This window comes from Nilaparvata lugens, chromosome 10, assembly GCF_014356525.2.
Source record: "Nilaparvata lugens isolate BPH chromosome 10, ASM1435652v1, whole genome shotgun sequence".
NCBI classification, from domain to species: domain Eukaryota; kingdom Metazoa; phylum Arthropoda; class Insecta; order Hemiptera; family Delphacidae; genus Nilaparvata; species Nilaparvata lugens.
Window position 1 is genome coordinate 19,357,025 of NC_052513.1, and position 27,953 is coordinate 19,384,977.

The 27,953-nt window shown below is 34.2% G+C and overlaps 2 protein-coding genes across 2 annotated transcripts in view; one reads left to right on the forward strand and one right to left on the reverse strand.

The window, feature by feature from the left end:
- Positions 1 to 27,953, forward strand: part of LOC111046719 (ras-related protein Rap-2b-like) — a 435,025-nt gene that overhangs the window by 248,161 nt on the left and 158,911 nt on the right.
- On the reverse strand, positions 1,481 to 27,929 carry LOC111061267 (calcium-binding protein P). Its single transcript, XM_039436044.1, has 6 exons — positions 27,790 to 27,929; positions 24,272 to 24,353; positions 22,347 to 22,735; positions 8,332 to 8,379; positions 6,109 to 6,190; positions 1,481 to 2,256 (listed from the first exon to the last, which is right to left on the reverse strand). The coding sequence occupies exons 1-6, from the start codon at positions 27,808 to 27,810 to the stop codon at positions 1,889 to 1,891; spliced, it is 990 nt and encodes a 329-aa protein (XP_039291978.1). The 5' UTR covers positions 27,811 to 27,929; the 3' UTR covers positions 1,481 to 1,888.

Genomic DNA, 27,953 nt, shown 5'->3' on the forward strand with positions numbered 1-27,953 from the left:
CAAAGAGATTCTTTATTTAATCTATGATTCTTCTCGGGATATTTTCTTCCAAACGCTCAAGATTCCAAGCTCTTTGAAGGAATCCAAGGGTATGATCACATTGATTGCATATATTTGAAAGTGCAAGTCGTATTATGAGTCGAGAATAGTTATTTGTGCAACTAGTGCGCAAAGTGACAGTTTGCTGCACCGAAAGAAACGTTTTCGCCACACTGCACAGAAAGCAGCTGTTTTCCAGTCCATATTGCACATTACATTTTTCCTACAGTTTTCATTGAATATGAAAAGTGGGTAATTATGGGTAAAATTGCCTGAAATCCATCAAATGTTTTTCTGTGTAATTTTATTATTGATAAAAACCTTAATCCTAAAATCCTAAAGTCCTCGTTGTCCCCCATTATAATATCTACTTAATAATTTGCTCGTTGTGCTTCGTTGCACCTCTGCTCACTTTTGCAGCCACAGCAGTCACTCTTACCAACTTCATTTTCATTTTGCTGTACTGTTGCTCCATATAACCTACTAACTATTTTGCGTTGTCATGTTGAAAATCTGGAGTACGCAAAGTACTCACTTTGCGCACTAGTGCGGAAAAGTGATTCTTTGCGGCCTGCAATCAGTGCACAAATAGTCACTTTTCAAGGTATCTGTAGGAAAAAAATATATTTAAAGTGCCTTTGAAACACATTGTGACTTGCATGTAGCTGCAACCAGCAAGTGCACGCGTTCAGTGTGAGTGTTCCTATGACTCTTTCCATAGTTTGTCTTCATCTGCAAGCTTGATCATGCATAACCAAACGTGCACAAACACATATATGCATCCAATGTGATGACACATTCAGATGAACTCTAATAGAGCTCATACATAAGAGTATTTTTCTCTTCACATCAATTTATATAATTGGATTTCATTATTATTATTAGCATATGGCTTTGAATGGTGGGGAGACCCAAGGGTAGTTCCACCTCGCCGTATATAGTCCAAAGTTCCCTAATGGGAAACCGGACACTGAGGTTATAGTGAGCACAATACTTTGAATTTACACTTTTCACTTCGGAATAAAGTTCATTTTGATGTTAAAAAGTTCAAACATATACATAACCGAAACAAAACACAAAACCACTGAGCCAAATATAGAAAATATTGAATTTAGACAATGAATTTAGAGTCGAAAATTTATAGCACGTTACAATTTTGCCATGGCAAAATATAATTGAATAATCATCATATATTGCGGCAAAAATATTAATCTGAATCATCTCTCCAGAATATTTCTAATACCACACATTGGAGAGGAATAATTTCCTTTGCATATTATCCACTTTGCTACTTATACTTGGGTATGGTAATTTTTCACGTTTATTATACACTAATTTCAATGATTCTTGTAATTTATCTCTCACTGTATCTACTAATAATTCTGTATACACTAATTTCAACAAATCAGGTCAAACACAGACAATGAATACCACAAATTTGCAAGTAAGAACTGTTTATTCAAAATTTACAATAATTACAAAATGATGTGATACCTGTATTCTGAAAATTATTTTTGAAAATTGAAGATTTCTATGGAAGATTTCAGACGAATTTAGAAAAATTGAGCATTTATTAACCTATACTAAGTTTCACTTCAAGCTGTCAGCATTCTTTATTAAGCACAATACTACCCATTCAACTAATGTTCAGCATCAATACTACCCATTCAAAAAATGTATAGCATCACTACTACCCATTTAACAAATGAATAGCATCAATACTACCCATTTGAAAAATGTACAGAATCCCTGCTACCTATGAATCTAATGGATAGCTTGAAAAATGCTACCTATATTCAACAAAAAATGCTAATGATTGAAGTGAGAATTTGTTTTCCTTTCAAGTAAATTAGTAAGCGTAAGGGTAGGCGGCATGGTGGTAACCGGAGTAAGCCTTCTGGTATGCGGCGTAGGGGTAAGCTCCTGAGTAGGCAGCAGAGTAGGGGTAAGCTCCAGCAGAGTAGGGGTAAGCTCCAGAGTAGGAAGAGTAGGGGTAAGCTCCTGAGTAGGCGGCGGAGTAGGGGTAAGCCGAACTACGGTATGCCGCGGAGTAGGGGTATGCTCCGGAGTAGGCAGAGTAGGGGTAAGCTCCAGCAGAGTAGGCTCCTGAGTATGCGGCGGGGTAAGCTCCTGAGTAGGCAGAGTAGGGGTAAGCTCCAGCAGAGTAGGGGTAAGCTCCAGAGTAGGCGGAGTAGGGGTAGGCACCGTATCCGTAACCTGGAAATAAAGAGAAAGGTTTTGATATTATAGGTAATTTGGATAAAACACGAGGCAGATGGGGTGGAGAGAAAGTTTTTGTAAAGAATGAAGGTAGACATAAATAGAATCAGGGTGAGAGATCTAGCCTAGGGGTTGGATGGGGTGGAGAGAAATGTTTTGTGAAAAATAAAGGTAGACATAAATAAAATAAGGGTACACAAGTCTTGACTAGCCCAAGGGACGAAAACAAATGTTGATACCCTCAGTCTTAAGAGGTTTTGAGAACAATTCTAATATAATTATTAATTAACGAAAATCCTAAATAAATGCTGCAAATCACCCCGAAGACCTCTGCTACTGCAGACATTGACAACAGGGTTAACAGCTAGATGGAAATTCGATGAGAACTACTATCCAAAAATCTGCAGCTACAGAGGTCTTCGGGGTAATTTGCAGTATTTATTTAGGATTTTCGCTAATAAATTTATATATTGATTAGCATTTGAATGAATGCATTCTCTATCATTCAATTCCATCTGTAAACAATTTTAATATTAGGAGTGATACATCTTATATGGCACTAGACACCACAGGTAATGGTGAGAGATATTTTGAGAGAAATAGTTTTATTTTATTTTTATTCGTCGAGAAAATATCGTTTTCAATTATTAAACTATCATTTTTCAAATTCAAAATGTTTTTATTACCTTGAACAAATACATGTTATTGGCAAAGTCATCGGGTAAATATTAAACATACATTTTGCATACTCAAAAACATAGAAATATTATCACAGCAAATAGTTCCGGTATATTCATAACAATAAATAACATGTTCCAATCAATTATATTTGAGCACTCTTTAGAAGTCAATGTCGGTGTGCTCGAAAAACTCCGCAATACTATAAAAAGGGTTCCTTAAAAGCCATTCATCTAATTTGTGGAGCAAAATCTTCTTTGAATATTTGTTTAAGAGGTTTAAAAACTTGTTATAAACCTTTTTAGATAGAACTGAATGGCTTTTGAGAGATTCACTCAATCTGCATCAGTAAAATAGGAAAATCTTCTTTGAATATTTGTTTAAGAGGTTTGAAAACTTGTTAAAAACCTTTTCAGATAGAACCGTTTTTGGCTCTTGAGAGATTCACTCAATCTGCAATAGTCTGTACAAATTTTCCCCTTCATAGTTGAATTTGAATATTTAGTTGATAAATTATACTTCTAAATTGTTAAAAGACGATCAGGCAACGATGTGGAGCTAGAAAAGGATAGCACCATCTGCTTTGTCAAATGATAGACAAGGATAGCAACACTAATGTCAATCAAATACTGCCATTATAACGTGGACCTCACTATAATATAGCAAATGAGACTGAAGCATTGAATACATACGAAAATGTACCTTTGCTTTGAAATAAATTAGCCTTTAGGCAATTTTCAAATTGAAAGATGTGCTGAAGCATTCAGCAAATAATACAAATAATGTGTCTTTGGCGTGGAATAAATTGAGATTAGCCTTAGGCAAACGGCAAATTGAGAGAGGAGCTTTAGGCTTTCCCATATGTATATGTTAGGCTGAATGGTTAGGCTCATTGACAACTGCTCACTGGCCTTTGAAATTGGATTGCAATCTCTTTAATTGGAGGGATTGAGTATATGTGAGCCTATATGTGTGTAATCACGTGTGTAATATTCGTAAAATGTCCCTGCTTTTCAATATGGAAGGGAGGAGATTAATCGTGGAAATTAGCTTGTGAAGAGCTGAAAAGGAGAAATTATTCACGTTTCAATGAATTTATTATAGCGTATTATTATATTTCACACCTAGAGCAGAAAATGAAATTTTTCCGGCTCGAAATCGGTTTTTGATTGAGAGCCGGAAAAACATTTTTGCCCGTGGTGCGAATGCTATTTTGGGCCACACACCAAAAAAAATAATATGTATATGAGAATAGTTGTTTACTAAGCACTTCCGAAAGCAGAAGTGGAAGGTGATAGCTTCAGCAAATCTGAGGTAATCTGAATATCAGGAAATTGTCCAAGTATTTTTATTTTTTATTCTGATTTGTCTAAATAACCTAGAAGATGATGTTCAATTATGTGGGAGCTTATACTTTTTTATTCTTTCAAATGACAATAAGATGGCATTATTACGAATGTTTCAATTATTGAATAATGAACACAAATAATGAAAAGGTTTTTGATCACTTTTCTTAGTTCCATGTTATCGGCTGAAAAGGGTACTCTTTCCGGCCTAGGCAAACAATGTCTTTAAGATCTACATAGGGACTGGAAAACAGCTGCTTTCTGTGCTGTATGGCGAAAAATACGTTTTATTGGGTATGAAATTTTACATCTTCCAATAAATTTAGTTGATTGAGTAGAGATAATTCACCTTTCTCTTGTAAAAACTAGATTGTGCCTCTACGGGCTTCATTTATCCATAACATGAGAGATGAAAGAATTAGCTGATACACGTACGGGATAGGAAATTGACGATTGACGTATCATCACGTTGATTGTCCTGGAATTTTGCAGATAGTTCTCAATAAAAAGTTCTTAGATTTCTCATTTTCAGATCAGGGAAGGTTCTATCCTATCTCATTTATACGTACATTTATTACACATTTATTTCGTATGGTCATGAACTATTGATTTCTCATTATCTACGGAATGTAAGCTAGTATTATAATGATGAGGGTTTATCATTCAAAAGTGTTGAGTGCTAAAGCTTCCTATCAGATAAAATACATGTGTACTCTACAACTTCTCCACTCCAACTTTTCAAATGTTGATTGAATTAGTTTTGATTGTATCAACACGTTATTTGAAACTTTTTGTTAGAATAATTGTTCATTTTCGTGAATGAACCCCAATACTTGCAATAATTAAATGGATTGAATTAGACCATAGAGAAACCATAGCTCGAGTAGATATCCCATGATATAGGGCGTTTATGTCGCAACTTTTACTGTTATCTCAAGCCGATAGTCCACGTATTTCTTTCCCAAAAAGGTGTGTGACGCTGGTAGTCTCTCATATTGTGCCGTTCATACACTCTCACCCCAACAAAACAGTGAAAATCTACAATAATCGATAGTAATCGACTTGAGATAACAGTAAAAGTTGCGTCATGAACGCCCTATACCATGGGATATCTACTCGAGCTATTGTTTCTCTATGATTAGACCAAGTCATTGAAATCTTTGTTAAACCTGTTAATTTTCCGTATATATGAACATCAAGACTTGTTATTGACAAGCTGAGATGTGGTTTCAAATTCATAAATGACCACAATAGTCCGATGGAAATTGGTTGAAACTAATCGATTCAATAGGAAATGAGTTGACCATTCTAATCTAACTTTGAAATTGGCGGTGTGTCAATGTGTCCAGTAAGTGATCAACACAATATTCTATCGAGGAGTTTTCTGAGGTTGATGCAAATTTGAAGTTTGATTCATTTCATTTGTGTCTCAGGTCTCAGCTAACATCGTTCAGTTATTATTCTCTTTTCTAGAGATAATCGAGTGAGATATCTCTTCTATATATTTTGTTATCCATTCTTTATTCATTCATACAATAATTACATCATCAGAATGATAGGGAGAGGAAAAATAAGGTAACCTTGTGCTATTCCTCTCCCAAATTTAGATAAGGTTACACATAGTCCGAAATAGGTTAAGTCTTGTAGCTCTTCAATTCACAAAATGTTCAGGCCTCAAGTATTTTCACAAAGTAGATTTTCAATTATATTTAAATGATGTAAGTGTAAATGAAAGTGGTAATGAATGTAACTCTTGGGGAATTCCTTGCGGTAAATTGATGGATAATTTGAAATTATAATTTTTTTGTGAAAAAATTTCACTCACCAGCTGGGTAAGCGGCAACAACGTCCTTCTTGTCCCTCTTCTCCTCAGCGGCCAAGCAGGCGGCGACGACGGCGAGGATGATCTGAAAAATAGATAATTTGAAGTTCAATTAATTCCATAAAAAATGAGTCGATTAGATGGATTGGAAATAATTCTGACTTCAATAGGAGGATAAAGGGAATATTGCATTGGATTCAACAAGATTAAAAAATACAACTTTAATGAATAATATTGATTAAGATGTCAAGATGTATGGAGGATATAACAACGAGATGTAGAATTAATAAGGGAGACTGGAGATAACTTTATACAGAGTATCAAAATGAGAGAGAAAGAGCTTGAATTTTCAAATTGGATAGAATGTATTGGAAATAATTCAGACTCCAATAGGATAAAAAGGACATTACATTGAACTCAAGAAGATTGAAAAAGTACAACATTGTTGAATAGTATTGATTAAGATGTTAAGATGGATAAAAAAAGGAATAAGAAGTAGAACTAATAAATGGGACTAGAGAAAACTTTACACAGAGTACCAAAATGAGAGAGGGAGTTCTGAAATTTTCAAATTTGAAATGGAAATGATGAATGAGAATTGGGATCTGAACAAAAAATATCGACTGTAAATCGCAATCTGGGAAACAGATTGGGGCAACTAATGGAAACTATATAAAATCTTTACACAGAATTATAATATGTCCAAACTGAATAAGAGAATTTAAAAATTTTTCATGTTCCAATTGAACATGAAATATTCTCTCTGTTCCAATTGAGCAAAAGAATGAGAAAAGTAGTACAGAATTCTAAACAGAATCCTCAAATTGAAAACCATCTCCTAATTCCATTGAAAAAATAAAGAAGATTCGAGAGAACTCTACACAAAGTCTCGAAATCCGATGAAAAATTGGAAAAACAAATTTAAGCTAAAAGCGAAGTGATGAGAGTTTTGATGCAAAGTTCTGGTTGCACAAAAGCCTGTTAAATTCCAATCATGATTAAATCCCACGAGCATCAATCAGAGATGGTTTTTAGAAATGGAGGTTTTTTTCTCATTGGTTCTTGTTGAGTTTAATCACGATTAAAAGCTACCAGACTTTTGTGCAACTGGGTGAATGTCTAGAAATCCGATGGTGAGTAAGATAAATTGATCTCAGACTTCAAGTAGAATGGAGAGAGTTTATGCGAAAACTTGAAAATCTTTTGAAAAACAAAGAGAGAAAATGTTTCAGAAAACAGTCTCTAAATTTAGAATTTGAATACGAGATTTGAAAGTGCAGCTGCGAATTGGAAAATTTCAAATAGAGCAAAATGGAGATAATTTTGATGCAAAGTCTCCAAAAACATGAAAAATCTACTGATAAAAAAGGAAAAACTCTTTGGAAGATGATTCCCGAACAGAGAATATTGTTACAAAGTCTTCAGATCCAAGAAAAATCTTTCAAACTACATTGATGGTTTTCAAATTCAAATTCCCGTGTTTCGGATGGACACGTTAAGCCGTCGGTCCCGGCTGCCTAAAAAGCAGTCGTTAGGTCATGTCAGAGGCCCTGAAATTGATCAGTTGCGACCTGAAAACTCTGACACCAGACCTGAGTCAGCCAGGTCACTCGATATTATTATTATTATTATTGATTCAAAGGCAGATCTCAAAATTGAAGAGAACCAGAAAAACTCTTGAAAAAAGACTCGAGATCAAAGACAACCAAAAAAACTCTAAAAGAGACTCGAAATCAAAGAGAACCTCAAAAACTTTGATTTGAAGATAGTCTTGAATTCCGATCATAAATTTGCTAAACAAATTTTAACTTGATGCAAAGTGGGGAGAGAGTTATGATGGGAAATCTCCAAAAACTTAATTCAAACTATATAAATGGAGAAACTATATAGAGTTTTTCAAACTAAAGATTTTAAGTTGAAGCAAATTGGAGAGAGATCTATGATGGAAAATCTCCAAAAACTATTCAAACTATATCGAGTTTTTCAAACTATAAATATTTTAAGTTGAAGCAAATTGGAGAGATATCTATGATGGAAAATCTCTGAAAATATGATTCAAACTATATGGATGGTATCGAATATAAATTTTATTTTGATCTATAAATTTTAAGTTGAAGCAAATTGGAGAGATATCTATGATAGAAAATCTCTGAAAACTTGATTCAAGCTACATGAATAGTTTTGAAATGCAAAGGGAGATCTCAAAAACAATGATTCCAGACTCACCAAAGCTTTAAGGGCGGCCATTTTAGAGAGTGTGGTTATCACTGTCAACTGTTATCACTGGAGAGAGATGACTGCAGACTGTAACCTACTTGGCCACGGTGCGACTATTTATACAAATCCCCGCCACATGTTCCAAGATAGCCGCCACACAAATTATTTCATTGTAATGATGAAGAGGCGCTTTTTTCTCACCCACTGATCTGATCTACTGGCAGATCCACTTTCAAATGTCAGTTAACCTTATCAGATTACTCTCATATTCCTCATTTAACTAATACTGACAGTGTAGGGGTTAGAATTCCATAGGTTGATTCAGATAAATGTGTCATTATTCCTTATGAGATAACATTGAAGATCCTCATTTAACTAATACTGGCAGTGTAAAGATTCAACTTCTTTGGGTAGATTCACTTACAACAGTCAGTATTTCTTATGAGCGAATCATTAATGCTCCTCATTTAACTGATACTGACAAAGAAAAGGTTGAAATTCTATAGGTAGATCCACATAAATCTGTCATTATTCCTTATCAGATAACATTGAAGATCCTCATTTAACAAATACTGACAGAGAAAAGGTTAAAATTTTATAGGTTGATTCACATACTTCTGTCATTATTCCTTATCGGATAACATTGAAGATCCTCATTCAACTAATACTGACAAAGAAAAAGCTGAAATTCTATAGGTAGATCCACATAAATCTGTCATTATTCCTTATCAGATAACATTGAAGATCCTCATTTAACAAATACTGACAGAGAAAAGGTTAAAATTCTATAGGTGGATTCAAATAAATCTTTCTATATTCCTCATATTTTGGTAGAGAGTTAGTGGGAAGGATATTTTTATTATTCTTTCCGAAGAAGGGACATTGATATGTCCAAATCTCCGCCAATTCATGTAGATGCATAACAATATAATTATCTATAGTTATTATATTACAAATTGCTTTTTCATATCATATACAGTTCAATAATTATTTTCTTAGTCTATATTATGTAATTTCATCTATAATTTTGCTGTATTGTAAGCTATTGTATATAAGTGTATAAGCCAGTATATATTGTAATCTACATAAATAAAGTACTCAATCAATCAATCAATCAATCAATCATAGGACAACATCAAAAAACCCTACTTAACCAATACTGACAGAGTAAAAGTTCAGTTGCTTCAGTTAGATCCACTTTAATTTGACAGTATTCCAAATCTGATAACAATTATGTTTCCTATTCAACCAATAGAGACAGTGTGAATGATCAGCTTCTATAGTGAGGTCCACGTTATAATGGCAGTGTTTGATTAACATTGGTGTTGCTATCCTTGTCCATCATTCAACAAAGCGGATAGTATCATTCTTTTCTACTTTTACAACGCTACCAGATCGTGTTGTAACAATGTAGAAATATTGTTAAACAATCTCAATTATGAGAAATTTATTAAAAATATTTTCTCCTGGCTAATAAAATATAATTGTTTATTCCAAACAAGAATGAACAGTTAATATTCCATCAGATATACCGATATCAGTTTTCATTTATATAAGGCAGTGGCAAGGCAGATAGTCGAAAACGTTGTTCTCCTATCTTTATTCACTGCCATAATAACGTGAACCATTCTTCTTTTTCTTCTTCTTCTTCTTCTTCTTCTTCTTCTTCTTCTTCTTCTTCTTCTTCTTATCAGATAACAGTAATGTCCCCCATTTAACTGATACTGCCAGGAGGAAATCTGACTTTGGCAAAAACTCCGGGACAAAATGTTAATGTATTTGTGTTGGTGTAAAAATGTATGTTGGTTTTTAGTGAGTGTGTGTGTGTGTGTGTCAATGTGTGTCGGTGTGTTAATGTGTTAGTGTAAATGTCGGCATGTAGATCAATTTGTGCGGAGATCATCCTCACTAACACAAACATATAAGAAACGGCCTTGACTTTTCCAAGTGATACTTTTGCTCATCGTGTTTTTTCACCCTCTTCTTATTCTTTCTGCTTCTTCTTCTTCTTCTTCTTCTTCTTCTCATTCTTCCTATAAGAATTCTAGATCTGTTCATTGAAATTTTATTCGTATTACAGAAAATGTAATGTGGAAACATTACGTGGGAAATAAGAATTCTCAGTTGTTTTTTCTTGAGATTGCATTCTATTAATTTGATATTTGATATTTCCATATCCAATAAATGTGGGCATCAGTTTCATAAGTGCATTTATATAGAACGAATAAAGTTCAGATCAATGTAAAACTAACTACATAAAAGCCAAAACATAAAATTTACAAGAGACACACACCCCGTAGCACAAAAGTCTATTAAATTTTAATCCCAAATAATGCCACGAGAACCAATCAGAGAAGCCCTCTTCTCATAGAAATCTTCTCTGATTGGATCTCGTAAAATTAAATCATGATTAAATATTAAAAGGCTGTTATGCAACCAGGCCTCATAAATGTTGTGAATTTCTCCATAATCAGATGAAAAATGAGAGAGATGTTGTCAGTTCCACATAAAGAATTAGAATGAAAATTCAATTAAGAATTACAATGAAAATCATGTGAAACCGAAAACATCTTTTTAATTTCAACTCAACTAAGACATCTTTGTAACCCAGCCACTGCCGCCATCTATCGTCGAAATTGAGAAGCATTTACACACTCTACATTTTCGTTAGGCTATGTGACGCTGGTAGTCTCTCATACTGTGCCGTTCTCATGGTGCGTACAGATAGATATACGCGCCGCGAACATGAGCAATTCACTTTTTATCAGCTGACTACATCAGTATTTTTACAGAAACGGTAAGATACAGATATAAAAAGCTTGGCATCAGCTGATTAAAAGTGAATTGCTCATGTTCGCGGCGCGTATATCTGTACGCACTTTTACACTCTCACCCCAACAAAAAACTTATAATAGACAGTAGCCGACAGTAATCGGCTTGAATTATCAAAAATCGGCTTGAAATTTGAAACAGAAATGCCATATACCATGTGATATCCACTTATGATATATTCACTCTATGGTTCAGAGTCTCAGGGTACCGCCATAGAGAAACGATAGCATGAGTAAATATCCCATGGTATAGGGCGTTTATGTCACAACTTTTACTGTTATCTCAAGCCGATAGTTCACGTAGTTCTTTCCTATGGAACTGTGTGACGCTGGTAGTCTCTCAAATTGTGCCGTTCATACACTATCACCCCAACAAAACAGTAAAAATTGACAGTAATCGGCTTGAGATAACAGTAAAAGTTGCGACATAAATTCCCTATACCATGGGATTACGCTATTGTTTCCCTATGGTACATCTCTACCTTTCATCATAACTTGAAGCAGAGAGAACTACTACACAGTTTCGTTTATTACAGTATATACCAATGTACCTAGAATAGACCTAAATACTTTAATGTATTCTAGGTACCTTGGTATATACTGTTTTGTTTCCAAACTATAATGTTTATTCCGTGCTTGATTAATTATAGAATGTTTATTCTATGCTTGAAGACTCTCTCTTTTTCTTAACATAACTCAGTGTCTTAACCGAACATATAGATAGCTCATTCTTCAGACACCAAAAGTTAAACAAAGATGTGAACTCTCCTATTATTTTTCCATCACCACAGAGTCGATATTGCAACTCAGTTATGTGTGGGATGCAGCGGTGACACGAAGATGATTAAAAGACAACAATGCCGTTGTATGAAATATTAATCAATTCGGGAAGGTGTCTTGGTTTATCTTTTTTCTGAGTTGTCTCGGCTTATCTTCTCTTAAAGTTGTCTAGGTTGTCTCCATTCTTTGTTTTAAATGTGTATAAGTCAGATGCCAGAGCTCCTCTCGCGAATAGATAGAGATCTATTGGAAACTTTTGAGAATTTTATGTATTTGCTTTTTTTTGGTGTCTCAATTTTTTCAACATCCAAGAGCTCTATGAACGTTTGACGCTAAGCCACGTTTACTTCGAGACAATGTACCTAGGATGGTATGGTTACTATGTGTAGCCTTATCTAAATTTGGGAGAGGAATAGCACAAGGTTACCTAATTTTTTCTCTCCCTATCATTTTCATGATGCACTTATTGGGCCATATGAATAAAGTTGAGCATTTGCTTATACCATACTATACATATACTAAAATATGGAGCATTTGTTTCATTTTCTATGAATAAACGTGAGCAAAACCTTTTGCTCATGCTCATCAAAAAAATAGTTTTAGCATTTGCTCAAAAGTAAAAGATTTTGCTCAAAATTGTATAAATAAACTAGAGCATTTGCTCAACTTTTGAAGCAAATGCTTCAAAAAAGGTGAGTGTAGTCTAGAGCAGCTTATCACCTTTTGCTCATAGTAAAATGGCTCAACTAATTCGTACGAGGAAGAGGAAACTATTCCAGATACGAACACAACCAATAGTTAAGAACTATAAAACACTTTTAGATTCAACCATGATATATATCACCACTAGCCGTCAGGCTCGCTTCGCTCGCCATATCCGTCTAGCCAGGGGGCTCCGCCCTGTATGAATCAATAAAGAATGAAGAATGTACCTATGTATTCTGGGTACCTTGCTTCTAGATATATTTGCAGTTATCATGATGTGATTTTCGGGGTTTGAACAAACAGCTGGCATTTCTCCGTTTAAACCGAGGATCTGTAGCCAATATTAGACTCTCGTCAGTTAAGCAGAGACATATGCGAATTATCTGTGTTGCTAAATTATAAGAAACATGAATTCTTCCATTCAAGCTCCGCAGAATATGTAAAATATGACTGTTCATATTAAATTTGACGACACAGTAGATGCAGAATTGTCAATTGGAATAGATTCACAGATATTTTGTCCTAATTTGAACTTGTTTTATGCACAGTAGCTATATTACCAAACACTGGGTAATATAGTTACTGTTACTGTAGTTTTATGGAGAGTATAGTTCCATTAGATTATTCTACACTAGCAGGTAGCCCGTGCTCCGCAAAGGTTTAATTGAGAACTTGACAAACTGAAAACATTATCTAGTAAAATCTTGGAGGGTTCAAAATGTGCCTATAACCATCCTCGGTAAATTAAGAATCTATATGCAGAATTTCAAGTTAATCAGTTGATTAGTTGAGACGTGATGATGCGTCATTCGTGAATTTCCTATCCCGTACGTATATGAGCCAGTTCTTTCCCTGATAATATTATAGTATGGACTAGTAGTTCTGTGAACAGTAGACCTCACGCAGTATTCTCATCCACAAGTACCTGATTGAAACTATAGACCTTATGAAAATACAGCAATAGACTGGCTTCTCCACACATCTGTGTAATCACTTGTCAGCTGATTTATGATGAATAATTCTATAGTCTGATTTTTACTCCAATATTGGCGTATGAAGAAGGCTCCTTTTTCCTTTTATATTATCATTGAGATGCAAAATTGCCAAAAACCTTGTGTATATACGTCGACGCGCAATCAAAAAAGGAACATACCTGTCAAATTTCATTGAAATCTATTACCGAGTTTCGCCGTAAATGCGCAACATATAAACATTTAAACATTAAGAGAAATGCTAAACCGTCGAATTGAATCTTAGACCTCACTTCGTTTGGTTAATAATTATTCTACGGCGGTTGAATTTGATTGTAGTCCAGTGTAACCACTCTAAAGGTTTCTCTGAAGAATGTGACATTATCGATATCAGAAAATCTTGCGTTCCAATAATGGATTAAGTAATGAAAAAGTCAAGTTGAACAAGACTTTGAATTTATTAGGCCACTTGGAATCATCCTTTAGTAATGGCAGTGTTTGATTGGCAAAGGTATTGCTATCCTTGTCTATCATTCAACAAAGCGGATAGCGCTATCTCTTTCTCGCTTTGCTCTGTTGTCAGATTGTCTTTTACCAATGTAGAATTGATAATGAATTGACAAAATATTTAATCTTAATTATGAGGATCCATTATGAAAATATTGGAAAACATAATTGATTATTTTAAACGAGAATGAACAGTTAATATTACTTCAATGAACCTGTATCAGCTACCGTCTATATAGAAAATATTGACAAGACAGAGGATCGGCAACGTTGTTCTCCTATCTTCCTCCACTGCCATTATAACGTGGACCTCACTATAGACTACTGAAAACCATATAGAACATAAGATACTGGATTCCTTACATGTTTCCACATTACCTTAATGACACAAGTTCACTTGAACTTTACACTTTACAACTTTTTCACCTGAATTAAGTGATTACAAAAAATTGCAGCAAATCGTTCAAATAACCGGTCGTATTATGACAGACATTTTCAAGATTTTTTTCACAAAAAAGAATTGGAAAAAAGTGGAAGATGCTGATGGATGTAACCAATTAGATACTATCAAGTTCTATAGTGAGGTCCACGTTATAATGGCAGTGGAGAAAGATAGGAGAACAACGTTGATGATCTACTGTCTTGTCAATGTCTTCTATAGACGGTAGCTGATACAGGTTTATTGATGTAATATTAACTGTTCATTCTAGTTTAAAATAATCAATTATATTTTCATTAAGCAAGAGATTAAATTTATCAATAATTTCATAATGAATTTTCTCAATTAAGATGAAATATTTTGTTAATTAATTTTTAATATTCTACATTGTTAAAAGACAATCTGGCATCAGAGCAAAGCGAGGAAGAGCGTGTTTTTTCTGGCTCTGAATTTTGTGAAATTACTCAAAAATTTCCCAATAATTGGTGATTTGAGTGAGATATTTTTGTTTTTTATTCTTTTTAAAACCGTCAAAATTCAAAATCTCAGTTTTTGTTGTTTTTTGAGTAAAAATGGACTAAATTTTAGTAAAGTGAAATCATAACCCTATTTTAGACTTTTAAAGAAATAGTACAAGGAGTATCCTTAGTTTTTCTCTCCCAATCAGTGCTTCTTTGTAAAAAATATAAATGAATAAAGATAGCACTATCAGCTTTGTTGAATGATAAGACAAGGATAGCAATACCATTGCTAATCAAACACTGCCATTATATCGTGAACCTCACTATAGACAAAAACACTTCAAACTGCCAGAATTCCTTATAAATTACATTGTAGCTTCCCATTAGAACAATCAGTGTAAGCTTATCTAACTATTGAGGAAACTGTACAATCAACACAAGCTGACATTTTGAATTGAATTAGCCATCACGCATCCTTTAAAAGAAACAGTGTTGATTGGAATATAATTGCCGATAAGAGAACTACATACTGTCAGCGTGTAATAAAATTCGGCCTTCAAACTCCTCGATTATTACAATCAAATTCAATTTTGGTTTCTATTAATTGAATTGCCGCGGTGTTTGTGTGTGTATATATATGTATGGATGACTTCCTTGAGTCGTTAATGTGTATGTGTAGGTTTTTTAATGAAATTGTAGGTTTTTTCTCATTAATACAGTGAATTGATTCTAGAACAGTAGCTGGAGATTATTGAGGATGTTGGAAGATGAATGTCAGTTTTTTGTAGCAATTATTGGGTTGATTTTGGAACAGGAGTTGAAAATTTATTGAGGATGTGAGATGTGTGAATATGTGGGCAAAAGATTGTGTCGTTTAGTTATTACTCAATTTAATATTGTTATCCGTTTTTCTTATCACAATTTTTTTGTTTCCCAATTAAGTATTATCTTTAGTAGACCACAATCTATTTCTGAACAGCAGGCAACCTGTGCTCTGCAATCTGCAAGGGTTTGTAAACTTGAAAATCTGAAAACTTGACCTACTGGAATCTTTAAGAACTCAAAATAGGCACATAACCATCCTCTTTCAATTGAGAATCTATATGCAGAATTTCAAGTTAATCAGTTGAGTAGTTCAGACGTGATGATGCGTCATTCGTGAATTTCCTATCCCAAACGTGTATAAGCCAATTATTCCCTTATTATTATAATAAAAGCCGTGAATCGATTGGAACAAGTTTCAAAGTACATTTCTGGTTTACAATTCCTTGATTTCCGAACACTAATCTGATTTTTCGCAGTACAATTCATTGTTAAAATCTTTCAGAATCAGTTTTAACGAGTTTCAAGGCGGATCTTTGAAAATTAAGTCGTACTGTATTTTCATTAGTAGATTTAGCATACTGACGATAGATGAGTGAACATCTGAGCAAGTGATATAAAAAACAAATCAGTATTCTAATTGAACTCATCCTGTTGAACTTCATTTTGAACAATCATTACCATAGATATAAGATAGCTTGAGAAGATATCACATGGTAAAGGGCATGTTCAAATATTTGTTCAAATTTTCAATTTTAACTCAAGCCGATGGTCCAAGTAGTTCTACTTGGTGAAGCTATGTGACGCTGGTAGTCTCTCATACTGTGCCGTTCTTACACTCACATCCCAACAAAACAAAAATAATAGACAGTAGTCGACAGTAATCGGCTTCAGTTAAGAAAAAATCGGCATTAAATTAAAATCATGGAAGACCTATACCAAGGGATATCTTCCTACGCCATCTTTTCTCCATGTAATTACTCTGAGTACAATGTTTTAGCAACCAATGTTCAATAATCCTGTATTTGGATTTCAAAATGAGTTTTTCAGATAGATAATTTACTGCTGAATTCTCATAAGAGGAGACTGCTACTTTATATTCTTCTCAAGTTCAATTATTATAGAAAATAGCCAGTATCCTCTTTATATTTTTTTATATAAACACAACTAGTTTTGAGATCTCATGCCATTTTCAAGTTTCAAACTGAAGAAGTTATAATAATTGATATATGTGTTGTCACGTGGTAATTTAATACCACCAAATATCTTAAAATGAACCAATGAATGTTAATAGAATTATAAAATTGGAAAGAAGGTTAGACTTAGTCAAAGGATAAATCAACTTAAATCAAGTATTATTAGCGATTAGGAGTAATAGCATTATCAAAAACGATAAGAAAACTTGTATAATTGTGATTCAATAACTATGAGAACCCATTGGTAAGATCAAAAAATTATAAAGCGGCTTACTTATTATTGGCGGATTATAAAAAATAAAAGTGCATGAACATTGAGGTTAGAATTATTTGTTTACATTTTGAAAAGAATTATTCGATCTTGAATAAATCTTGAATAATAGATTTTCTGCGTAAAGTGGGGGAATTATTTAAAAAGCGCTATTCAAATTGACTTAAATTAAATAAAAAGTCACCACGTGTTGAATAATATCACATAGTTCATAAGAACATTTTATAAATTTATTTGATATATGTAGGAAGCTTACTTCCACGCACGGCCCGAATTCATATAAATCCCTGAGATCTCATGTTTGAATAATAATTTATTAATTATAATTTTGTTAATTGAACAAAGTATATCATATCAAACTTATAGACCGAACAGGTTTTTATTTGCAGAATTTTGTATTGATTGGAAGTCTAAGTATCAGTATTAAATAATATATTTATGAATTTGAAACTCACTATTGTGAATATTGGCAAAACCTGTGATAATTATTCAGATTCTAGAAAACATTTATTTAAGTAAATTATAGATATATCGAATATTTTATACACACATTTTTATGGGAATATATTTTGTGTTTTATGTCAGCATACAAACTCATAGAATTTTTTATTATATCCTAACTCATCTCGTGATATACAGTTTGAGCTGTTTTGGTACCAATAGATATTCACTTAAAATTGTTGAATCAAGTAACATTAATCTTATTCAGAGCACTCAATATTTATCATCCTTTGATGATATTCATTTTATCTGCCAGAACAAGTATATTAAAAAATCATATTAATAAGGTTCCAGCTATATCATATAAGGATCCAGAGAGCTTCAAGAACTGGCGTTGTAAGTTCTAAGGGATTTTGGAAGGATATATTGGTGAATACCTGTACTCACGACGAGCGTTTTAAGAATCAACTAGAAACAACTATAGTTGGTCTTTATCATTCTCTAGTGGTACATGGTTACTGACAATCAGTCATCAAATATTCTTTTAATTTCCTCACTGGTATTCTTCAAGAACTTCACAGAAGCAGCGGTAAGAATTATCAATCACCGGTCATTGAACCTTATGGTGATTATTTGTATTTATAAAATTCATGTATCTACCACTGAGCTAGAGCTGAGGTTTGAACCCAGTAATTTCGCGAGCCGGACGGCCTTAATTTTTTGTGAATTTATTCGCAAAAGAGGGAATTTAGCGACTGCTCTTATAAATATCAATATCATCGCTCTATCATGAGAGGTAGCCCTCCAAGGGCAAGGAACACAACTTCACAGTGTTGATGAGAGAAATGTAGTATATAGTACGTACATTTTTATTTGTAGCCTACAAGTTTTCTTGTGAGTATTGTCATAGAGGAACAATAGCGTAAGTAGATATCCCATGGTATAGGGCGTTTATCTCACAACTTTTACTGTTAACCCAAGCCGATTACTGTTGATTATTGTAGAATTTTACTGCTTTGTTGGGGTGAGAGTGTATGAACGGCACAATATGAGATATTACCATCGTCACACAGCTTCACGGGAAAGAATTACATGAACTATCGGCTTGAGATAACAGTAAAAGTTGCGACATAAACGCCCTATACCATGGGATATCTACTTACGCTATTGTTTATCTATGATAGTACGTACATTTTTATTTGTAGAATTTTGTATTGATTGGAAGTCTAAGTATCAGTATTAAATAATATATTTATGAATTTGAAACTCACTATTGTGAATATTGGCAAAACCTGTGATAATTATTCAGATTCTAGAAAACATTTAAGTAATTATAGATATATCGAATATTTTATACACACATTTTTATGGGAATATATTTTGTGTTTTATGTCAGCATACAAACTCATAGAATTTTTTATTATATCCTAACTCATCTCGTGATATACAGTTTGAGCTGTTTTGGTACCAATAGATATTCAGCATCACTTAAAATTGTTGAATCAAGTAACATTAATCTTATTCAGAGCACTCAATATTTATCATCCTTTGATGATATTCATTTTATCTGCCAGAACAAGTATATTAAAAATCATATTAATAAGGTTCCAGCTATATCATATAAGGATCCAGAGAGCTTCAAGAACTGGCGTTGTAAGTTCTAAGGGATTTTGGAAGGATATATTGGTGAATACCTGTACTCACGACGAGCGTTTTAAGAATCAACTAGAAACAACTATAGTTGGTCTTATCATTCTCTAGTGGTACATGGTTACTGACAATCAGTCATCAAATCTTTTGATCAATCAATGTCAAATCCTTGACATTGTAATAAATAAATAATAATAATATTCTTTTAATTTCCTCACTGGTATTCTTCAAGAACTTCACAGAAGCAGCGGTAAGAATTATCAATCACCGGTCATTGAACTTATGGTGATTATTGTATTTATAAAATTCATGTATCTACCACTGAGCTAGAGCTGAGGTTTGAACCCAGTAATTTCGCGAGCCGGACGGCCTTAATTTTTTGTGAATTTATTCGCAAAAGAGGGAATTTAGCGACTGCTCTTATAAAGATCAATATCATCGCTCTATCATGAGAGGTAGCCCTCCAAGGGCAAGGAACACAACTTCACAGTGTTGATGAGAGAAATGTAGTATATAGTACGTACATTTTTATTTGTAGCCTACAAGTTTTCTTGTGAGTATTGTCATAGAGGAACAATAGCGTAAGTAGATATCCCATGGTATAGGGCGTTTATGTCACAACTTTTACTGTTAACCCAAGCCGATTACTGTTGATTATTGTAGAATTTTACTGCTTTGTTGGGGTGAGAGTGTATGAACGGCACAATATGAGATATTACCATCGTCACACAGCTTCACGGGAAAGAATTACATGAACTATCGGCTTGAGATAACAGTAAAAGTTGCGACATAAACGCCCTATACCATGGGATATCTACTTATGCTATTGTTTCTCTATGGTATTGTGTAGCCTATATTATCCAATACAGTTCCTGATTTAACACTCACTTCCATTCATTCACTCACCTGAATTTCATATATAGAATGAATTGAAAGACTAAATTCGGATGGTCACTCACCGATTAGTCAAGACAAGACTAGTCACGTTTAGTCACAATACTTCACATTGCTGATTATGACGCAACTCACACTGATTATACATGACTCCATAAGCAACTATGTGAAGTATTGTGACTAAACGTGACTAGTCTTGTCTTGACTAATCGGTGTGTGACCAGCCTAATAATAATAATCACAATGAATCTTTGAAATAGTTTTAAATTGCAATACTTCTTCAACCAGCTGTTTGTTCTGTGTAGTTCAGAAGTCCATATTATATAGGAATCAGCTGACAACCAATCGGATATAGATAGGAGAACAAACATACAATTTTCAAAGTATCTTGGGAGAAGATCCTGGTTCTCCTTTGGAATTTTCGTGATCCATGAGAACTTTAAATTTATAAGATTTACATTAATGAATAGTACAGCCCAGTTGCACTATTAAATTTAACCACAATTAAATGAAGTCACTACACTCTTATCCAGTTTATTCATGGTTCTCAGGCTCAGATGTAGTCTGAGATGACGTCATTTAGGACAAGATCATATTTGGCGTTTTTTCAGGCGTTTTCAGACGAGTCAGCAGCTGAGGAAGCTCTCCGATTGGCTGATTGTTTTGGCATTCGGGTATCAGTTGATAATCAGCCAATTGGAGAGCTTTGTCCTGTCAACTCATCTAAAAAATCTGGTGTGGCGCACTCACATAACTTTCCTTGCCGTTATGAAAATTGATCACCTGACGCCCGTGTTCACGCGCATTCCAAGTCTACTAATAAACAAAGATCTGAGTCAGCTGGTGACAGGACAATAGCGCTGGAGACATACAAGGTCTGCTATCTCTTCATAGTGAATCATTAATAGAATCAACAGTTGCCAACAGTTTGCAATTGGATAATCACATTTTCTCGAATTTCGAGCTTATTTTTTATTTTAGGTGAAAATGTTACTAATCATTAATTGTAGATATTCTCAAGCTCAATCTTTTCCACTCAAATTTTTTTGTTTAATTTGTATCTGAAGCCAATAATTGAGAATCTAAAATCAAACTTTGCATAGATGGGGCGGAGCTCTTGGAATTTTTACAGATATGGGACTTGTGGCAGTTGATAGAGCTTATCGATGACTATTCTAGGTGTAACTTTAATCAAAATCGTTGGAGCCGTTTTCGAGAAAATCGCGGAAACCCTGTTTTTGACAACATTTTCGCCATTTTAGCCGCCATCTTGAATCGCATTTGATAGAAATTGTTCGTGTCAGATCCTCATATTGTAAGGACCTAACATTCCGAATTTCTAGTCATTCCGTTTATTGGGAGATGAGATATCGTGTACACAGACGCACATACACTCATATACACACACACACACCACACACACACACACACACACACACACACACACACACAACCACACACACACACACACACACACACACACCACACACACACACACACACACACCACACACACACACACACACACACACACACACACAACCACACACACACACACACACACCACACACACACACACACATACAGACCAATACCCAAAAACCGTTCAAAAGATGTTCAATTTGATAGACATATTGTGCAGAGAGCATTTGACTGAAGGAACATATGGTATGTAGAACCTGGAATATGGATTGAAAGGTACAAACTAACAACTATTCAAATAAAAACAAGGAATTTTTAAGAAGAGCTTTTATTGAAAAAAGATTTCAGACCGCTGTTTAATCAGTACAATCTGTTTTTGTGCATTGAAGAAGTATATCAGGGCTATTTCATGTACTATGGGATGCTCATCAACTTCAAATCTATGACTATCAACTCGAAATTCATTGAATCCAGAGCATAAACTCAAGATTCATAGAATTTAGAGGTTGCTAGATGTATTGCAGACCACAGAGTTGAAAGTAATGAGGAATGTAGGCCTACTAGAGACTACAGATTTAAAAGTAGTGAGCACCTAGTGAAAATTTATCAAGATTTGTCGACAGTTGTTCATCTTAAGCGTATACAGCGGGGTGGGCAACAGCTGGGTAGGCAGCTGAGTGGACAGCTGGGTAGGCAGCTGAGTGAACAGCTGGAACAGCTGAGTAGGCGGAGACAGCTGGGTAGGCAGCGGGAACAGCTGAGTAGGCAGAGACAGCTGGGTAAGCCTTGGCAGCGACAGCTGGGTAGACAGCTGAGTAGGTCTTAGCGGGGTAGGCAGCCGAGTAGGTGGAGACAGCTGGAACAGCTGAGTAGGCAGAGACAGCTGGCACAGCTGGGTAGGCCTTAGAGTAGACGGGGGAAGCAACAGCTGGGTAGACGGCGGGAGCGGCGGCTACTCCGTGGTAGGCGGACGCCACGTATGGGTAAGCCCCAGAGTAGTAGGGGTAGGCGCCGTAGCCGTAACCTGTGGAGAGAAAGAGAGAAAATTAATTAGTTTTTGAGAGAGTTGAGTTGATTTTGAGTAATTTCTAAGAATAAGATAGAGAGAGTGTGTGTGTGAGAGAGAGAAAGAGAAAAATAAAGAAATGGATCGATTCTTATAAAATCAAGGGTATTATTTCAACTTATTTATAATCTTAAGAGAGATGGATTTGAGAGAGTGAGAGAAACAGAGTGAGAGAGAGAGAAATTGGATTGATTTCTGACAGAGTTGAGTTTATTTGAAATATTTATGATCTTAACAGAGAGTGTGAGAGAGGGAGAGAAACAGAGTGAGAGAGAGAAATTGGATTGATTCCTGACAGATTTGAGTTCATTTGAAATATTTATGATCTTAACAGGGAGAGATAGAGAGAGGGTGAGAGAGAAGGGAGAGAGAAAGTGTGAGAGAAAGAATTTATTCCTGAGAGTATGGAGTTTATTTCAAGTCATTCACAATCCTAGAAAGAGAGAAAGAGTCATTCAAAAGAGAGAAAGAGAGGGAGTTGTAGCACTTCCTGAGAGGATTGAGTTTTTTAAAGTAATCATTGATCTCAAGAGAGAGAAATTTAATAAATGTTTGAAAGAATTGAGTTGATTTGAGTCATTTCCAATGAAAATGGAGATGGAATGAGAAAAATTTTACCTAGAAACTTTTACCTTCTGAAATAATAAGTTTAATTATTCAAGTCATTTTTCTTAAGTTGAGATTCAGAAATTGGATCAGTTCTTGATAACATCAAGCTGTTTCCATTCATGATATCATACAACACTTTCATATAAAACGGCCTGATATCATCAAAACCACCAATAAAATAAAACAAATTCAGATACTAGTTTCAGTTTTTACGCCATTACCAATCTCTAGTAAACTGGAAGATGCTGAGACTAAGCTATATTGTTAGAATAATTGCAAAGAATATTGAGCAGAAGAGTATACAGTAGGCCTATGGATGAAGTCCTATGATTGGGCATTAGCTTTCGACCAATGGAGGTTGAGCTCGACTGTCATTGGCCGAGAGACTAGACACTCACTAGTAGTATTTTATACTTGGAACTGGGTGAATATTTTCAACTTGTATAGTACTTTATATTATATCACAATTTGGTTAGGATACGAAATGAACAAAAACGTTCTGTTCTACGATGAGAATTAGATAGGATTATAGAATATGATCTATGTGCTTTTTGATGTGATTTTTTCATCTATGTGCAGGAGGCTTATAGTATTAGCAAGAAGCCTGCTGGCTTTCAAAGCTACTGATATTTACAAGTAACACAGTTCGAGTTTTCAATTGAATAAGATGATAGATGATTTATGAAAATCCAACTTTTCTATCGTGATATTTCAAAGGAGATTACGGAGGATAGAGGAGATTACAAGGATAGTACACAATCTCGAGTTTTTAAGACTCATAGATTGGAAAGAAGCTAGAAAAACATTTTTTCCCCAGGAGAATTTCGATTAATTGGTGAAAAAATTTTGGAAAATACAATTTTTTGTGAAAAAATGTCAACTCACCAGCTGGGTAGGCAGCCATGACATCCTTCTTGTCTCTCTGCTCCTCAGCGGCCATGCAGGCGGCGACGACGGCGAGGATGATCTGAAAAATGAATAAAAATTTAGTAAAATAAACGAGGAAATTGTGAGAATTTCCTAATTTTTCCAAGTTTCTGAACAGCAAATAACTTTGATTCTTTGTGGTGGGATCAAACTATGATAAAAAGTAAATTCGTATGGCTTTTGTTGGTGGGGAGTCCCTTGCGGGAAGGTCCCACCGCCTGAATATATAATTTAAGCCGTCAATGGCCCTTACGACTGTCATACTTCAGCCGGCACCGACAATTAACGTGTCCATCCGATAACACGGGATCAAACTATGGTATAGAACTTTATATGGGAGAGACGTTTTAAGATGAGAATAGGATATTTTAATTCATTTTTAATCCTATCATTTTATGATCATGTATTTCATCATTGTTGAATGAATGAATAAATAAAAAATATATGAATATATAAATCTCAGTACCCTTTTAAATTATTTCTGTCACAACATGTTTCGGACATGTTAATGCCAATTTCAAGAAAAAAATTCAAAGTGACTTAAAAACCTTACAGCTGCATCAAATGTGGTCGGAAATTGACTTCGTCTTCTGATTTGAACTATCTTAGAAAAACCAAACATGACACGGGTTCCGATTCGGAATCTTACAAATGTAGCAAGTGGATTTTTGACAAAGTTTAAAGTCTATTCAATTATTAAAAAAATTCAAATTAATTTAAAAGGGTACTGAGATTTATATGTTTATGAATATCAGAAGTGGCCCTGAAGAAAAAAGATGGAAAATGAAATAGTCAAAAGAAATAGAGAATAATAGCATTTCTATTATCTTTAGTAGTATCAAGTAGTGTGGTAAATGTTCAATAAGGGGACAAAGCTTTCAAGCATGAAATAATCACAAGTCTAGTGTTTATTGTAAAATTTAGTTTAAACTGTCTTCATTTGTTAATAGGAAGCGAAGATGTTTCTTGTAGGGAATGATTACAGTATCAAGAGAATCTCACTTAGTTTTACTCCTTCACTGGGGCCCGGTTGCACAAACTCCGGTTAAATATTAACCGTGATTAATGTCACGAGAACCAATCAGAGAAGACCTTTTTGAAAAGACGGTTGCACAGAAGCCGGTTAAATTCCAACCCTGATTAATTTCACGAGATCCAATCAGAGAAGGCCTTTTTTAAAAGATGGTTGTACAAAAGCCGGTTAAATTTTATTCGTGTTTAATTTCACGAGAACCAATCAGAGAAGGCCCATTTGATAAGAGGGCTTCTATTAACGGCTCTCGTAGAGTTAAACACGATTAAAATTTAACCGGCTTTTGTACAACCGGCAATAAGACTTTAAATAGAATTTATAAAGCGCTATATTGGAGAGCTTGAGCATTGAAATAATGTAGAGACTATATACAATGAAGAAACTGTATATATTATGAAGTTTGAATAATCAAGTATTGGGGAAATTTGAGAAGACAAGATTATGTTTGAGGTTGAGAACTTGAACTAGGTTGTAAGCGATTAAACTGCAAATTTTTGAGCAAGAATTTCAACAAGTTTGAGGATTTGGGGAAGATACTATCTCATCAGGTATTTGAAAGTTGAGAGAATTGAATTGAGAGGAAAATTTTTGGGTGGATTATGAAAAGAGTTTTCCAAATTTCTGAAACATACTCCTCGTGATTGAGAGTGAGAAGCTGATTATTCAGATCAGATTTTTAACGTTATTCAAGTTTAGTTGAAAGAGTCTCTAGATTAGAGAAATCACATCTTCAAAATGGAAAATTGGAAGAAGAATCTAACTTGAATTTTGAAATTTTTCAATGAAGTATGCAATACTGGTAATCATTCGTGTCTTAGAATGAAAAATCAAATGGAAATTAATGACTTGGAAACTGAAATTGAGAAATTTTACAAGAAACTTGGGAAATTAAGGTGAAGAGAAAATGGCAAAAAGAATAAAATACAAAGATAGAATAGTGGAAGAATTGAAACTTGAAAGAAATTCTCAGTGGAGAATTTAAATTGAGAAATTCTACAAGAAACTTGGAGGAATTGAGGTGAAGATGGGAAACTAATATAAATACAAAGATAAAATTGGAAGAAGAATCTAACTTGAATTTTGAAATTTTTCAATGGAGTATGCAATACTGGTAATCATTCGTGTCTTTAGAATGAAAAATCAAATGGAAATTAATGACTTGGAAACTGAAATTGAGAAATTTTACAAGAAACTTGGGAAATTAAGGTGAAGAGAAAATGGCGAAAAGATATAAATACAAGATAGAAATGGTGAAGAATTGAAACTTGAAAGAAATTCTCAGTGGAGAATTTAAATTGAGAAATTTTACAAGAAACTTGGAGGAATTGAGGTGAAGATGGGAAACTAATATAAATACAAAAATAAAAAGTGGAGGAATTGAAACTTGAAAGATATAAAGTGAAGAATTTAAATATTTAGAGAATAAAATTGGGTGTGGACTAGAAATTTGGAAACTTCTGAATAAGAGACAGTGAATTAATGATAAAACACTGAAGTTGATCAGTGAAAGAATTAAAACTTGGAATATCAAATAATATTAGTAGATGGAAAATTGAAGGCACAAGAATTGTAAAGATTAACAAGTAATTTGAAAAGCTGTGGAAGAGAAACAGTGAAAAAGTGATAAAGCTTCAAAGTTTTAAGTAATGGGAGAATAGAATCTTGAAAGATAAACTGGGAGAGAGTATGAAACTTTGAAGAGAATGAATTCTAGATGTTCAGAAGAAATTTTAAAAGTTATAGAGACGTAATCTAGGAAGATTAAATAGTTTATAAATTGAAGGATCAGATGGTAGATAATTTGTATCTTTGAGGACTAAATCCAAGAAGTTATGAAAATTAAATTCAGGGAGATGAAATGGTGGAGAGATTGAAACTTCGAAGATCAGATAGAAAAGAATTCGAATCTTTGAAATATTTGAAAATATGAAATAATTTGATAGCTTGAAAGATCAGATAGTGGACAATTTGTATCTTAGAAGACTAAATCCAAGAAGTTATAGAGATGAAATTGTGAAGAAATCTATTGCAGCTTCGAAAATCAAATAGCAGAGAATTTGGATCGTTGTAAAATTTGAAAAGATGAAATAATATTGAAAGCTTGAAAGATTAGAATCAGATAGTAGACAGTTTGTATCTTTGAAGACAAAACTAGAGAAGTTATTAAAATGAAATTCAGGGAGATGAAATGGTGTAGAAATTGGAACTTTGAAGATCAGATAGAAGAGAATTCAAATCTTTGAAGAAGTTGAAAAGATGAAATAATTTGAAAGCTTGAAAGATCAGATGGTAGACAATTTGTATCTTTGAAGACAAATTTGAAGAAGTTGAAGAGATGAAATTTAGAAAGATGGAAAAGTGAAAGAATTGAAGCTTGAACGATCAAATAGCAGAGAATTCGAATCTTAGAAGAAGTTTGAAATTTGGAAAATCGAGTACTCACCAAAGCTTTAAGGGCGGCCATTTTAGTGAGCTGTCTAGTGGCTTGGAGACTACAAGACTGTACCTTGACATTGCCAACATCCCATATTTATACTCAAGTCCATCCTCGCGAATTTTGACCCCTGGACCCCACAGTCCACCAGATGACAGGTTCTTCTTATTCTT